At 51.0% G+C, this 13,841-nt stretch overlaps 1 protein-coding gene across 2 annotated transcripts in view; it reads left to right on the forward strand.

The window, feature by feature from the left end:
• LOC119089653 (PE-PGRS family protein PE_PGRS26) overlaps positions 1 to 2,409 on the forward strand; it is an 8,166-nt gene extending 5,757 nt beyond the window's left edge. The window contains exons 2-3 of one of the 2 annotated variants that reach the window (XM_037212446.1): positions 1,657 to 2,122; positions 2,156 to 2,409. In XM_037212446.1, the coding sequence (XP_037068341.1) occupies positions 1,657 to 2,122; positions 2,156 to 2,270 (581 nt within the window). In that variant the 3' untranslated portion in view covers positions 2,271 to 2,409. Of the gene's footprint in view, positions 1 to 1,656 lie in introns of both variants that reach the window. The other variant, XM_037212445.1, reaches the window with a different exon arrangement.
• Positions 2,410 to 13,841: the final 11,432 nt, after the last annotated feature.

Below are 13,841 nucleotides of genomic sequence, written 5' to 3' on the forward strand. Positions count from 1 at the left end.
CTTTCCCCGACATTCCTTAAGACCTAAATTCTAAAGAGCTTTCCGCTGAGCTTAAGTCTTGGTAGACAACTGCAGCGCAATGAAAAGTTACAGCTAATTAAGTCAGATAATTGCTGCACGAACGCTAGACCACTACAGTAAGCTGAGACCAAGGGCAGCTCAACCAGCGCGATTGGGTGATACTTCTGGCAGCACGCATCTTGCGGTGCTGCCAAATCTGCATTCAAGCCCGGCCGATACCCGTTGTGTTTGTGTCCCGATGCGCTGACGCAGGCCATGAAGTCCTTTATCAAGGGGATATGCCGGGGATTGCAGTCACCGGGCAGTGGTCCGCCCAACACCGGGTAATGGTCCGCCCAACACCGGGCAATGGTCCGCCCAACACCGGGCAATGGTCCGCCCAAAGTGAAGGAAGTCGGACCACAAATGTCAGATCTCTGGACTTTGAAGAAAATCCAAGTAGCTTTTCCGGAGGGTAGTTTGTCTTAGAACAGTCTTTGGGATAATTTGAAGGTAAAATCCAGTCGGGTTTTGAAAATAAAGACACCATTTTGGATTTGGCTCCCAAGCCGGTATTGCCCCCTCTTCCCTTCAAAGTGGCGTTCTGAATCTGCCCATCTCCTTTGATAACATGACATGAAATAAATGTTGCAAATTATTTGTTCTTATTAGGGCTTCCCTTATATTTCACCAAAGAAGCACTTGGTATCTACTCTTACGTATTTTCAACCAATTTTTCAACTGATGCTATTTCGTCACACAAATGTCGGCGACATTTCAATGTTGCAGTGATACGCGCCTTGAGCGCTGCGTATAACAATTATTTTATCGTGTGTGCGAACGCCGTGCCGCGCAGAACATGAACAAAATTACATCGGTGTGTTCATACGCTGCGTGGCAACACGTCACTGCTACCCTGAACTGTATTTAGGGAGGCCCTTTCGGCTGGATGGTTAAAGAAATTGAAACATGGAAACGCACAGCCACACACAAACCCGAATAAAACGATGGGATTTCCTGCAACAGGCATGGTTATTGGTACTTTCTTCGCTAATTTAACGCGGCAGTTACTGGGAACATTTTCGCCAATTTGTGCCTGCATTCATCTGCAGGTCATGGTGGGAGCAAAAGCCGATTCATTTAGGACTTCTGTGAGATTCAGAAAACGATGCACTCAATCTGAAGCCAGTGGTAGCGAAGTATAAGAGAGTGGTTTGGGAACATGCCACTGACGTGACCTCACCTCTTCGGGCCCAGAGGTGCCCTGACACCCGCACCATGTGGCACGGACACACTGACCTCCCGCCGCTGTGACAAAGGTGTCCTGACACCCGCACCATGTGGCACGGACACACTGACCTCCCGCCGCCGTGACAAAGATGTCCTGACACCCGCACCATGTGGCACGGGCACACTGACCTCCCGCTGCCGTGACAAAGGTGTCCTGACACCCGCACCATGTCGCACGGACACACTGACACTCCCCCCCCCCCTGCTGCCGTGACAAAGGTGTCCTGACACCTTCACCATGTGGCATGGACACACTGACCTTTCGCTGCCGTGAAAAAGGTGTCCTGACACCTTCACATGGCGCGGACACACTGACACTCCCCCGCTGCCGTGACAAAGGTGTCCTGACACTCTGTTTTCCCGCAGGCGGGGTCAACCCGGCCGCCGAGCTCATCCCGTCCAACCCGTTCTCGGGCGGCGGTGGGGGTCTGCTGGGTCAGCCGCTGCCCCAGCTGGATAAACTGAAGCAGAACGGCTCGGAGGCCGCCAGCGGAGCCTTCGGTGGCATCAGAGCAGGAGCTAGTGACGCCATGGGACAAGCCAAAGGCGCGGCTGGCAATGCCATGGACTCAGCCAAAGATGCGGCTGGCAATGCTATGGACTCTGCCAAGAACGCGGCTGGGGATGCGGTAAATTCGGCTAAAGACGCGGCTGGGGACGCTGTAAACTCGGCTAAAAACGCGGCTGGGGGTGCCCTGGACTCGGCTAAAGACGCGGCTGGAGATGCCATGAATTCGGCTAAAGACGCGGCTGGAGATGCCATGAACTCGGCTAAAGACACGGCTGGAGATGCCATGAACTCGGCCAAAGACGCAGCCGGGAATGCTGTAAACTCGGCCCAAGACGCAGCCGGGAATGCTGTAAACTCGGCCCAAGACGCAGCCGGCGACTTGACGGGGAGCGCGGCGGCCGCCGTCGGTATGGGCGGCGGCGACACCGGAGGAGACGACGGAGGAGACGGTGGAGATGGCGGCGACTAAGGCTACCGCGGCGTTGCTGGAATGATGGGGGCGTGGGGAGAGGTGCGAAATTTGATCAAGTGGTTGACGTCGTCAGAGGGGTTTTGCGGATTTGGCGCCGATGGTGCCGTGAGGAAGCGGCTGATCGGCAGAAGCCTATCAGAATCGGCGTTTGAAAACAGCGGCTGTGGATGAATGTTGTCATCGGCATATGCAGACCATGCCCACCCAGCTAATGATATCTAACCCACCTCATAGGCTGATCTTAGATTTGGCATGGCCAGGCTGTGATGGCAAAGCTACTCACTCGGACATAACCGCACATGCGCCTCGAACATGCGCCTCGAACATGCGCCTCGAACATGCGCCTCGAACATGCGCCTCGAACATGTGCATTTATGCCGGTTAGCCAGACCATTACAGGGTTGAAAAGATGGCCCAACAGCAGCAGAACTGTTCGGTGGGAGCTCGGGCGCTCATGAGTCGGTTGCCTAGAAGTTATAAATAGAACTTTGATACTGTTAGCGCCGATCGATGCGGAGCCGGTGTGGCAGCCTGTACAGGCCTGCAGTAAGTTCGCGTCTGTGCAGATAATTCGCATGGCTCGCTGCCCAACGATGACGCAAATCGCAGAAAGATCGTGTGACTCGGCCGCTGCCTTTAATGACGCAAACAGACCCAGCTGTCGCCAGACGGCGCCCGTTGGCTCCATTGCGCCGTGGCAGCGCGGAGCGTGGGCGACTTGTCATGCCCGTTCGTCCGCCCGTCGCCGCGTGGACTGGACGGTCGATTGAGCAAACCCAATGGTATGGGACTGTGGGAACCCATAGCAGCGGCCTTCGGCGCGGCTCTTCAGGAAGCCGAATGTGCGGGGACGGGCTGTAGCGGGCATCAGCCTGGATCGACCTGTGATTGTTGACGTCGTTTTTTGTTTTGTTTAAGAAAGCGCTTCTGTTTTGTTTTCCGGTTGTTCACAATTCAGAATGAAATCGAATGCTCTATTTTATCCATTTAACGATAGTCTTTTGGGACGGAATGCTCTATTTTGATCGGTAAAGAAATTAGGATAAATAGAGAGCCAGGAAATAAGATGATCGAAGCCCTCATGCAGAGTTTTTCAACCAATCGTTTATACGTAAGGCACACATAATGGAGATGAAAACGTTATTCACTGCATACAATGTCAAAGCTCTCATCAAAGTCACATGAATGTCTCGAGCATCAATGTCAAGCACTGCTCATTGTATATCATGTATGCAAGTCAGACTTATTACGTGAGTGGTACGTGAACTGAACTATTGAATAAATCAATACGCACGGCAGCCGTTGCATGTCCATGAAGCATGCCACAGTACGACGAACAGGAAGAAAGCTGTTGTCACCACGATGTCTTTGTCCGGTTCAGATGGCTCTTAAAATATTGCAGTACAGTTACCAGTTCGTTATTCGGCTCATGCACTATTTTCTTCCTTGCGAAAAATATAGATACACGAATAATAAGTTTACTTTTTGTCGTTTCATTGCAATCGCGCATTCACAGCTACCCCGTAGCACGGACAAACTGATATAAAAAGGTAGGAAGGAAGACACCTTGCAGGCACCATGGAGCGCCAACGCTTAGGTCTTTGTTGTCCTTCATGTGCACAATACATCTTTCCAAGAACTTTTGCCGGATCCAGTTGTTCACAGACTACATCACTGCGAGCTGTGATCAGCAACTGTACCGCGAGAAGTTCTAATCCACAAGCAGGAATACTGTGACTCATCGGACCTTAACCTACCTGTGGCGGTTATGCGTGCCCCAGATCTCCCTAGGGGCTCGACACGCCGCAAGGTCGTGTCAATTAGGGCTGGGTTTGAAAGGAATTAAATTTGCTCAAGCGCTCATAATGCGTAAGTTGCTTGTTCACTCGACCCGACTTAAGTGTGAACAGGCGAAGCCAGGGCGTGGCGTCTCAGAGACACGTCACTGCCCAATACCAGGCTCTAGCCAACCGAATACAGCGCAAATGCCATCAATTACTGAAGTCAGCTTATCAGCTGGCTTGTATCCTGTAGCAAATCGCCATCTGGAACACTCGGTAGACCCAACAACACAACAGCATCACCCTCAGAGGGGCGCTGTGTCCTTGGACCTAAGAGCCGTTTCGTGACCTGAACCTGCAAGGTGCCCGAAAGTTTCTAGATTTGGTGACGTCAGTGCACCCAGGACATTTCGCATCGATCCAAGTCCACAACAGGCCAGCTACGAGCGCACACTAATGGTGCACAGCATTCACAACAACATCGTAAACCAGAAGGCGACGGGCTGCCCCCGGTGGCGGGCTCCTGTAATATGCATGACTTAGCTACATAAAAAGTTCCCCTAATGCCAGAGAGCTTACAGGATATCAGAACAGCTTGTGGGTCTGCGCCAGTGCCCCTAATTCCAGAGAGCTCAGAGCATCGGAGCAGCTTGTAGGTCCGCGTCAGTGCCCCTAATACCAGAGAGCTCAGAGCATCAGAACGGCTTGTAGGTCCGCGTCAGTGCCCTTAATGCCAGTGAGCTCAGAGCATCGGAACAGCTTGTAGGTCCTTGTCAGCGCCCCTAATGCCAGAGAGCTCAGAGCATCGGAACAGCTTGTAGGTCCGCGCCAGTGCCCCTAATGCCAGAGAGCTCAGAGCATCAGAGCAGCTTGTAGCTCCGCGTCAGTGTCCCTAATTCCAGAGAGCTCAGAGCATCGGAACAGCTTGTAGGTCCTTGTCAGCGCCCCTAATGCCAGAGAGCTCAGAGCATCGGAACAGCTTGTAGGTCCGCGTCAGTGCCCCTAATGCCAGAGAGCTCAGAGCATCAGAGCAGCTTGTAGCTCCGCGTCAGTGTCCCTAATTCCAGAGAGCTCAGAGCATCGGAACAGCTTGTAGGTCCGCGTCAGTGCCCCTAATTCCAGAGAGCTCAGAGCATCAGAACAGCTTGTAGGTCCGCGTCAGTTCCCTTAATGCCAGAGAGCTCAGAGCATCAGAACAGCTTGTTGCGTCAGTGCCCTTAATGCCAGTGAGCTCAGAGCATCAGAACAGCTTGTTGCGTCAGTGCCCTTAATGCCAGTGAGCTCAGAGCATCAGAACAGCTTGTTGCGTCAGTGCCCTTAATGCCAGTGAGCTCAGAGCATCAGAACAGCTTGTAGGTCCGCGTCAGTGCCCCTAATGCCAGAGAGCTCAGAGCATCGGAACAGCTTGTAGGTCCGCGTCAGTGCCCCTAATTCCAGAGAGCTCAGAGCATCAGAACAGCTTGTAGGTCCGCGTCAGTTCCCTTAATGCCAGTGAGCTCAGAGCGTCAGAACAGCTTGTTGCGTCAGTGCCCTTAATGCCAGTGAGCTCAGAGCATCAGAACAGCTTGTAGGTCCGCGTCAGTGCCCCTAATGCCAGTGAGCTCAGAGCATCGAAGCAGCTTGTGGGGCCGCATCAGTGCCCCTAATGTTATTGTTGGTAGTAGGAGACGTGGCTTCATCTTGCTGGTACCATTGTCTATTGAAGTTAACACGTCGGTTTCGACGAATGGTGACTGGCTTGCAGTGTCACCATAGTGCAGAGTGCAGAGTGCAGAGTGTCCTGACTTAATTTGGACACCTTTCCGTCGACGGTCTGGAACCGAAAGGGTCCAGTTGTCAGGTGAAGTCATGGAAACCCAAGCAGTCCATTTTGCTCTCAGCAAGGCATCTGGGCGACATGAGTTCGGGGCATTTGCTTCTTCAGAGGTGATTGCCAGTTCACAGTATCACTGGGGTAGAGAGGCACCTTGTCCAAAACTAAACTAAAAATGCAGCTTGGTCCATTGCAGACTTAATCTGGATTCACCACCTGATTACCACCGGCACATTCGGGTCGTCACTTCCCTATCACCGCCTGATTACCACCGGCACATTCGGGTCGTCACTTCCCTATCACTGCCTGATTACCACCGGCACATTCGGGTCGTCACTTCCCTATCACCGGCCGATTACTACCGACACATTCGGGCCGTCATTTCCCTATCGGTGTCAGACAGAAAATGTCCTTACCCTCTTTGCACGGGTAGGATTTCAAATTTTGTGGTGGAATACTCTGGGCGTTGACAGGTGGGTGTTCGAGCTCTTGCGAACACAGACGACTGTGCTTCATGGAGCTCTCGGCTGCGGAATTTCACCGGCTCAGCATTTTATTCTGGTGGACGGGTTTTTACCTTTCTCACTCGTTGCAGATCGTCGACGGTATAGTTTTCTCGGAGCCTTTGAATGTTGTGCAATATGCAGGTCCAATGTGCAGGATACCTCACTTGGATCTTCGGACGGTACAGTCACTGAGTTTTGCCGTCACAGAGTTGGTTTGTAGGAACAATTCCACCGATTGAAATATCTGTCGTTCTGTGCACGGCATTCTGTTCCCAGGCTTATGAAGTGTCTCGACAAACTTCCATCCGGATAAGATTGCCCGAGGGGAAAATAACATTGTAGATAAGAACGGTACAATATATAACTTGCTATTGTACTGTCACTTATGAGACTCCATGCTCGAGATAAGATGTCTGTGAAATTGAAAGATGAGACGGCCTGCACCTACCCAGTAAGTTCCAGTGATATTTAGAAGTGTTGGGCTCACTTCTATAAGAAAGCCAACGTCAAAAAACACACAACACCCATTTCATAATCATAGCGCGAACCCTTCCAACCAAGCGAAGCTTCATGATGCCTACCATGCCAGAATGCTATGCACCAACAGGTGCACCAACCAACAAAAAGATGACAACAAGTTGTCGAGGTAACCACCTCTTACACTACCTCGCCGTACCTTTATCCAGCGTAGCACTGCTGTCTATGACGTCACCTGCAGGCTACCGATAGTTAACTATTGGACAGTCGGCCTGGGCTGAACTAAAGTTACTATGCGAAAATACCTATATTTTTATGAACTTAACTACTGGAGAACAGTAGAACTATACTACTATAGCCAATAAGATGTCCTTCGTAAGTGGATGCTGAAATAACAGTTCGGGACATGGAAATCCTGGGACGTAGTGGTTTGCAGGTAGATTATGATGTCGCGGGCGTTTACGTTGTAAATTGTCACGTATTTGCAGTACGTTTAACCCATCGCATTACATGGTGCCCATTGTCAACCGCTATCCGCCTAGCGACGTCGATGAAGGCTGCCTAATGGCCAAACTGGATAACCCGTTGTTAACAGTGTTGGATGTGATGTTAATTTGGCATCAAGAATATCCTCCTTTTTGTGTTTGTTAGTTATGTTCTCATTGCTACATTTTATCGTATTGGCTACGCCATTCATATGTTGATATCGAAGTTTGTTGCTCAAATCTGCACCTAATTTTGCGATGTGCTTTCTTTTATTTGCACGTATCAAATATGTTGTCACCTTCCTGGCAAAATGTTGACATTAAACAGCCGTGATCGCGTTTAAAGAACTCGGCCATAACTCGCTACTGGGAAAAAGAATCCGTGATGAAAGTTTAATTGTCATCGGAATCGTGAGAAACTGCGCGATCCGTTATCAAAGAGCATTGCCAGTATATTCTAACTCCAGCTCCACTACAAATGTACCTGGGTGACCTGCTTCTAGGTTGAACACATAGTCAAGTACAAACCCTTGAGACAGGAGCACTAAATTGTCACTGACAACCGCCATCGCGCACCAATATCTTAAGTGACCCGGACTTTTGTGCCGGCGACTTGTTTTGTAATGCATGCAGACTGCCGCACGGAGCGTCAAACTAATCGCGTTGTTTCAAGCGAACGGACGGATGAATAGCGGCGAAGGTTCCAACTCGTTTCGTTTGGTCAATACGGCCACGCCGTGATGCTCGGAAATCGGGTCGCCCAGGCATTATGACGTCACGATCCAAACACCGACGCTGCCCAAACAGTAGCTGTTGCTCGGTTCTGAGTAGGGCTGGGGCTCCAGAAGCAAAGTCGATAGCCGAGTCGAAGCCAAGTCGAGCACGCGGTTTTGCACAGCGACCAGCAAAAGCTTCGAAGCCTTCAAAACCGAAGGCCGAATTTTGTCATATTGTTGTTATCGGCTAGACATATATCTGGTGCGGATCTTCGAACTAAATTAGGGCGACTTTTAATCACTTCTGCTCGAATAATACCTCAAACCATGCATTGCCGATATTTTTGCCGGCCGATAACAGCTACTTGCCTCACATCGACTGCTGGAAAACACAAGGTCAAAGATAACTGCATCTAATTGTTAATAATCAATTTCACCAACCCAGCGTGCCTCCTCCTCATAATTACTCCCTCCGCGCCACTTGAACTCAATGGATGTCAGGATAAATTTGAATGTAGGGATTACAGAACTGATAGTTGGAAAACTTATAATCATCAACAACGAAATAATCTGTATTCAATAGCACGACTACGCCCACGAACGGAAATGGCCAGTTGGAATTGAGTACCATGACTCTTACCATTTACAATTACACCGAGCCGTGCCATTTCATGCTGAGAAAAAAATGCAAGGAGAAATTCACCGATGCCGCTGGCCGGAGAACGAGTTGTGAGCGGCCCGCGAAGAGTCTGGGGAACTGATGCGACCCGACCCAGCCCAGCCCGATGTTCTCGGCGGCCCGCAGCAACGCAGCACCGCACCCTGTGCTAGGCACGCCTCTGGTAACTTGTGCTGCCGTAATTAAACTATCTCGTTTCGCATCGATACTGCTCGCGAACGTCTTTCTTGCAACACTCATGCAAAACTGTCCTCTGACGATGAGCTCAACATGACCTATTGTTGGAAACCACACATGCGTGAGCAACTCAAGTGCGATCAACTGGGTGAAAGATAAATTGAAAAAGCACCCGGTTCGCTGCTCAACGATCCCTCTCAATAAAGTTCAAATCGTGTGGACACACCGGGATGTTGGCGTCGAAAGTATTGTCTGTAAAAGTCTACCTTTCGGTACACAAATTGGATTATGGATTGCCGTTGTCACATTGGATTACGCCTCCATGAGCCTCAGCCGGCCGGCATTTGACGACTGAGGCGTCTGGCTACGCACGTGTGCTCAGCTTGGGGAAAAGGTGTTCCACAACGACTTTGCGCTGATTTTGCGCTGAACTCAGGGAAAGGAAATCGGCTAAAATTGGTCTCCCAGAAACCTCACGAAATGCTTGCCGTGTCGATCTTTCAGAACAGAGCGTAGTTGATGCAGCCCTAACAAGTACGAATAACGAGACAGGCTCGGATTCGAACGCCAACAGAGTGTCAATGTTCCACGTCTTCTTGGTGTGGACGAGGACCGGCGCTTGACTGTAAATATTCCCCAGTTGTACGATCTGCCCTCCACGCCCACCAGCGGTTGGCAGCGTCCGTGCGGTCAGGGACACTACATAAGTGAGCGCTCGCGGCAGAATGGCGGTCTTTTGGGGACGCTGCTGATGCTCAGACACGCTTTTTACTTGGATGTCGGCCTCCCTCGTTTTTGAAAACGAATTTTCTAAAGATCCTTTGAATCTCAAGATACGTGGTGAGTGGACATAAATGTGAATGGCTAAGGGACTAGAGGCCTCTATGGGTTAAATTTCCCTTATCCAATCAACCATGCTACCCACGGACTGAACACCCACCACTGCCCTCACCCCTCCCCCCGCTATCCAATTCTTATCAGCTAAGCCACCGGTTGCCCACTCGTGCCCATTACATTTCCAGCAGTGAAGCTCTACATTATTGAATGGTGCCGACGAAATTTACACCTAAAGTTACGCTCTTGTGCTGCTAGTTCCAAAAGTAGTGTGAATTCAGCCTGTTCTGACTACAAGAAATACAAGCAGTAACATTGCATGGCATTTCAAACATGCACATGTCATGTCGCAAACGTCTTGACCGCATCCATACCCGACATTTCTCCGAAAAATGTAACCAACCCAGCACATTACCCAGGGCTTACCCATGAAGTCCGCTCCAGGAGGGCGGGAGGGGGGAGGGGTGGGGGGGGGGGGGGGCGGGGGAGAGAGTGCAGGTCTTATGTCGACAGAGACAGGCCGCTAGCTTGTTAAAATTGTCCATGTCTCGGCTCTGCGACAGCCATTGCTCCACGTGCAAACTCGCAATGTGTGAGCACACTCGTCGCCTGATCGAACGCCAGCAGGATCTCCGTGCGAGGTGCGAACGGTTTCCAGTCACGATTTTTGAGCATCAAGCGCCCCGTGAAAGCCCAAGTTCGAGAGTGCAGGTCTTATGTCGACAGAGACAGGCCGCTAGCTTGTTAAAATTGTCCATGTCTCGGCTCTGCGACAGCCATTGCTCCACGTGCAAACTCGCAATGTGTGAGCACACTCGTCGCCTGATCGAACGCCAGCAGGATCTCCGTGCGAGGTGCGAACGGTTTCCAGTCACGATTTTTGAGCATCAAGCGCCCCGTGAAAGCCCAAGTTCGTTATTTGTGAATGGCACGCACGAATGCACGCGGCGCCCGCCGTTGTGAGCGCCCGGCATGCACAGTATCGACTCGGCAGCAGTATGTCTCATGCCTGTTCACCGAGCCGCCCGCTGCCAGCGGCGGGACGTTGTGGTCCGCGCTGCAAGCCTCACTGTGAACATTAACCGCTTAAGGGGACAGTTACTAGCGTCGCCACTTCACCATGATTCCAGAAACTCCTCCATTGCGTCCCAACAGAGGTCATTGCCGGCGAGTCAGGCCTGCAGGACGTGATGATGTAAGCCTGTGCTCTAGCACGAACCGGGCACCCCTGGGTTTGCGTGGCGACGGAAACGTTGGAGCGAGCGAGCGACTCCCACTGGAGGGGGCCTGCCTGCTAGTTGCAGACGCCACCAGCGATGGTAAACAGTCCGCGCCCTCAGCTGACTGCCAACAACGCTGCAAAGGCAGCGCACGGCCGCATCCGACTGTCCCGACATCGCAAGGCGAGCGTAGGACAGTTCTCAAGAGCGGCAGAAGACATTTGCAATGCTAAAAGAACTTTACTTAGTTCTGACCTTTTGTCTTTCCCAGCTTGGCCATATTAGATTATTACGCCTGGCGTCGCTATGGTCAGTTATTTCAGGCATGCTGGATAGTTTAACGACCACCCCAATTCTGGGGCGAAAACCTGTGGTCAAATGCAGGGGTATAGGAAATCAAAGATGTCTGACAACCTCGCGCGTTACAATGCCTAACAAGTAGCCACTGGAATTGTGGAGACAATAACATCTGGCCCGCAAAGCTCGCAGCCTTGCTCGACACTGACGGCCAACAAGATATCATATTTCTTACTTGCAACATTGTGTACAAGACTGTCGTCTTCGCATCATTATGCTGTGAACAGTCGCGAGCGACGCTATGCATTACGAGTGCACCACACTCGGTGCGGTCCTATTCCGGTACAAACCGTCGTGGTACTCGGCCGAACGACGACAGATTCCGGTACAAACCGTCGCGGTACTCGGCCGAACGACGACCGATTCCGGTACAAACCATCGCGGCACTCGGCCGAACGACCACTGAATAGCCGGTAGATTTAGTGGCGTTGGCACCTCAGCCCTCGTTACTCGATTTGCCAGGGGTAAAAATGTTGAAAGTTGTTTCATTGCTTGAAGCGGGACCCGTATTTCGGCGAATAACGCAAGGCTGGCTGTTTTAAAACGCCATAGAAGTAAAACAATGGACACATAAAATGAGCTCAATCAAAGGCCGTATTGGAGGCAGCACCAGTAAGAATTTACCTACAGGGAGACTACACATCCCAGAACTGAATGGGTGTCACTGAGCCAGTTGCCGCTGTACCAGCTGTCGCTGGAAGGTTCATTATATCTGTGTAATGAATGACATTGTCATATTCGGATATATACTCACATGGCCAGAAAACGTAGTCACGCATTTCTCCACCATACAAGCATCGGCTTCAAATCTGAACATGGTCGCGTAATCGCCATGGCGGCCGATAGGTGCACCGTTGGCACCCTGACCTCTCAAGCTCTCTGAGCAGCATCTAACCAATTAGCGGTAGAAAAATGCGGGCACGAGTAACACACGTTTGTCACGACGGCAGGGGCATCATTACCCTGGGTGTATCTACCATTGTCTACGCGGCCTACAATTGCCACCTTTTGACCTCCAGGCAAACTGGAGTAAAGAACGCGTTCACGCAATATTCCATTACTAATGCATCCAATCCAAATATGGAGACATCCACGTGCTCACCATGCATGCGTCTTCGGTAACTTCATGTGCAAATATCACCGTTTAACCTCAAGGCATTAGAGGTAAAAGAACATGAACAAGCGTACCTGACAGTAAGGGAATGAATATAAATATCAGCAAGTCTTGATTGTAAATATGGAAAGGATGCAAACAAGCGTCCTGACCTGCCATTGTCACCAGATAGCCAGACAGCCTCCCGATTGCAGGCTGCAAATCAACATTGCAAATGGGAGGTGTTCATGGTGGAGCACCAACGTATCGCGAATTCGTGTGCGGTCTGACTGTAGCATCTGGGGCCTTTGGGCGCTTCCACTGCGCGGCCAGATAGCACTGTAGCATCTGGGGCCTTCGGGCGCTTCTACTGCGCGGCCAAATAGCACTGTAGCATCTGGGGCCTAGGGCGGGCAGATTCACACTCGCTGTCATTAATGAAACATGCATAGGCCGGCTTAGAACGCATCATTGAGCGATACAGAAAAAAGGGTGCTTCTATTTCCCACATACGATGTGCGCGAAACGCATTTTAGTATGTTCAAAGATTTAAAACAGCGTTCGCGTAGCGTCCGATATACGTTATACGTTAGTCGGCGATCAAGGTATACCAAAAGGCATCTAGCCACAGGCCCCGTTGAGATGCGTTGACCACACAGACGGGCACATTACCGCATTGCCAAGTGCGATAAAAATGCATGGGTACACTCTCGTTGCTAGAAAACCTGAACCCGTTTATGATGCACCACTTCTCGATACGGTCCACAGCCAACTGGAGATGCCGTTCCATCGATGAAGCTCTTCCTGCGCTAGTCCAAATGGTAAACTCATCAACAAAAAGGGCAGGACCCACAGACTGCGGCAGCCCAACCTCGATGTCGTTTATCAAAACGGCGAACAGCGATGCGCCTGGGATACCACCTTGGGGCACACCATTAACTTAAAGGTGCCTCTCAGAGAGCGTGCTCCCAACACAGACACGAAAATAACGGTCAACTAAAAACAATTGAAGAAAAGTGCCCATGCTGCCGCGTGTACCATACGCATATAGTTTGACAAGAATGCCGTGACACCATGTGGTATCATAGGCGCCCCCTGCGCCAAAGAGGACAGCGCACGTGTGTATGTTTGCTTCAAATCCCATATGAATCGCAGTGTTGGGAACTAAGAGATTATCCGCCGTGCTGCGATTTAAAAAAAAAACACACTGTGCGTTTGTAAGAATACCGCGGTGCCCCAAAAACCAGGTTAAACGGACGGCTGCCATCTGCTCCATCAGCCTAGAGAGCGGTGACATGAGAGAAATGGGCCTATAATGTAATGGCTCTGGCCCACCTTTACCAGCTTTAAAAGAGGCACGGCAGAAGCTCCTCGCCGAGCAGCTGGGAATTCATCTCTGGCCCAAGGCGAATTAAAGACCACTAAAAGAG

Source organism: Pollicipes pollicipes, unplaced genomic scaffold (assembly GCF_011947565.3).
Source record: "Pollicipes pollicipes isolate AB1234 unplaced genomic scaffold, Ppol_2.1 Scaffold_3087;HRSCAF=3621_pilon_pilon_pilon, whole genome shotgun sequence".
Lineage (NCBI taxonomy): Eukaryota > Metazoa > Arthropoda > Thecostraca > Pollicipedomorpha > Pollicipedidae > Pollicipes > Pollicipes pollicipes.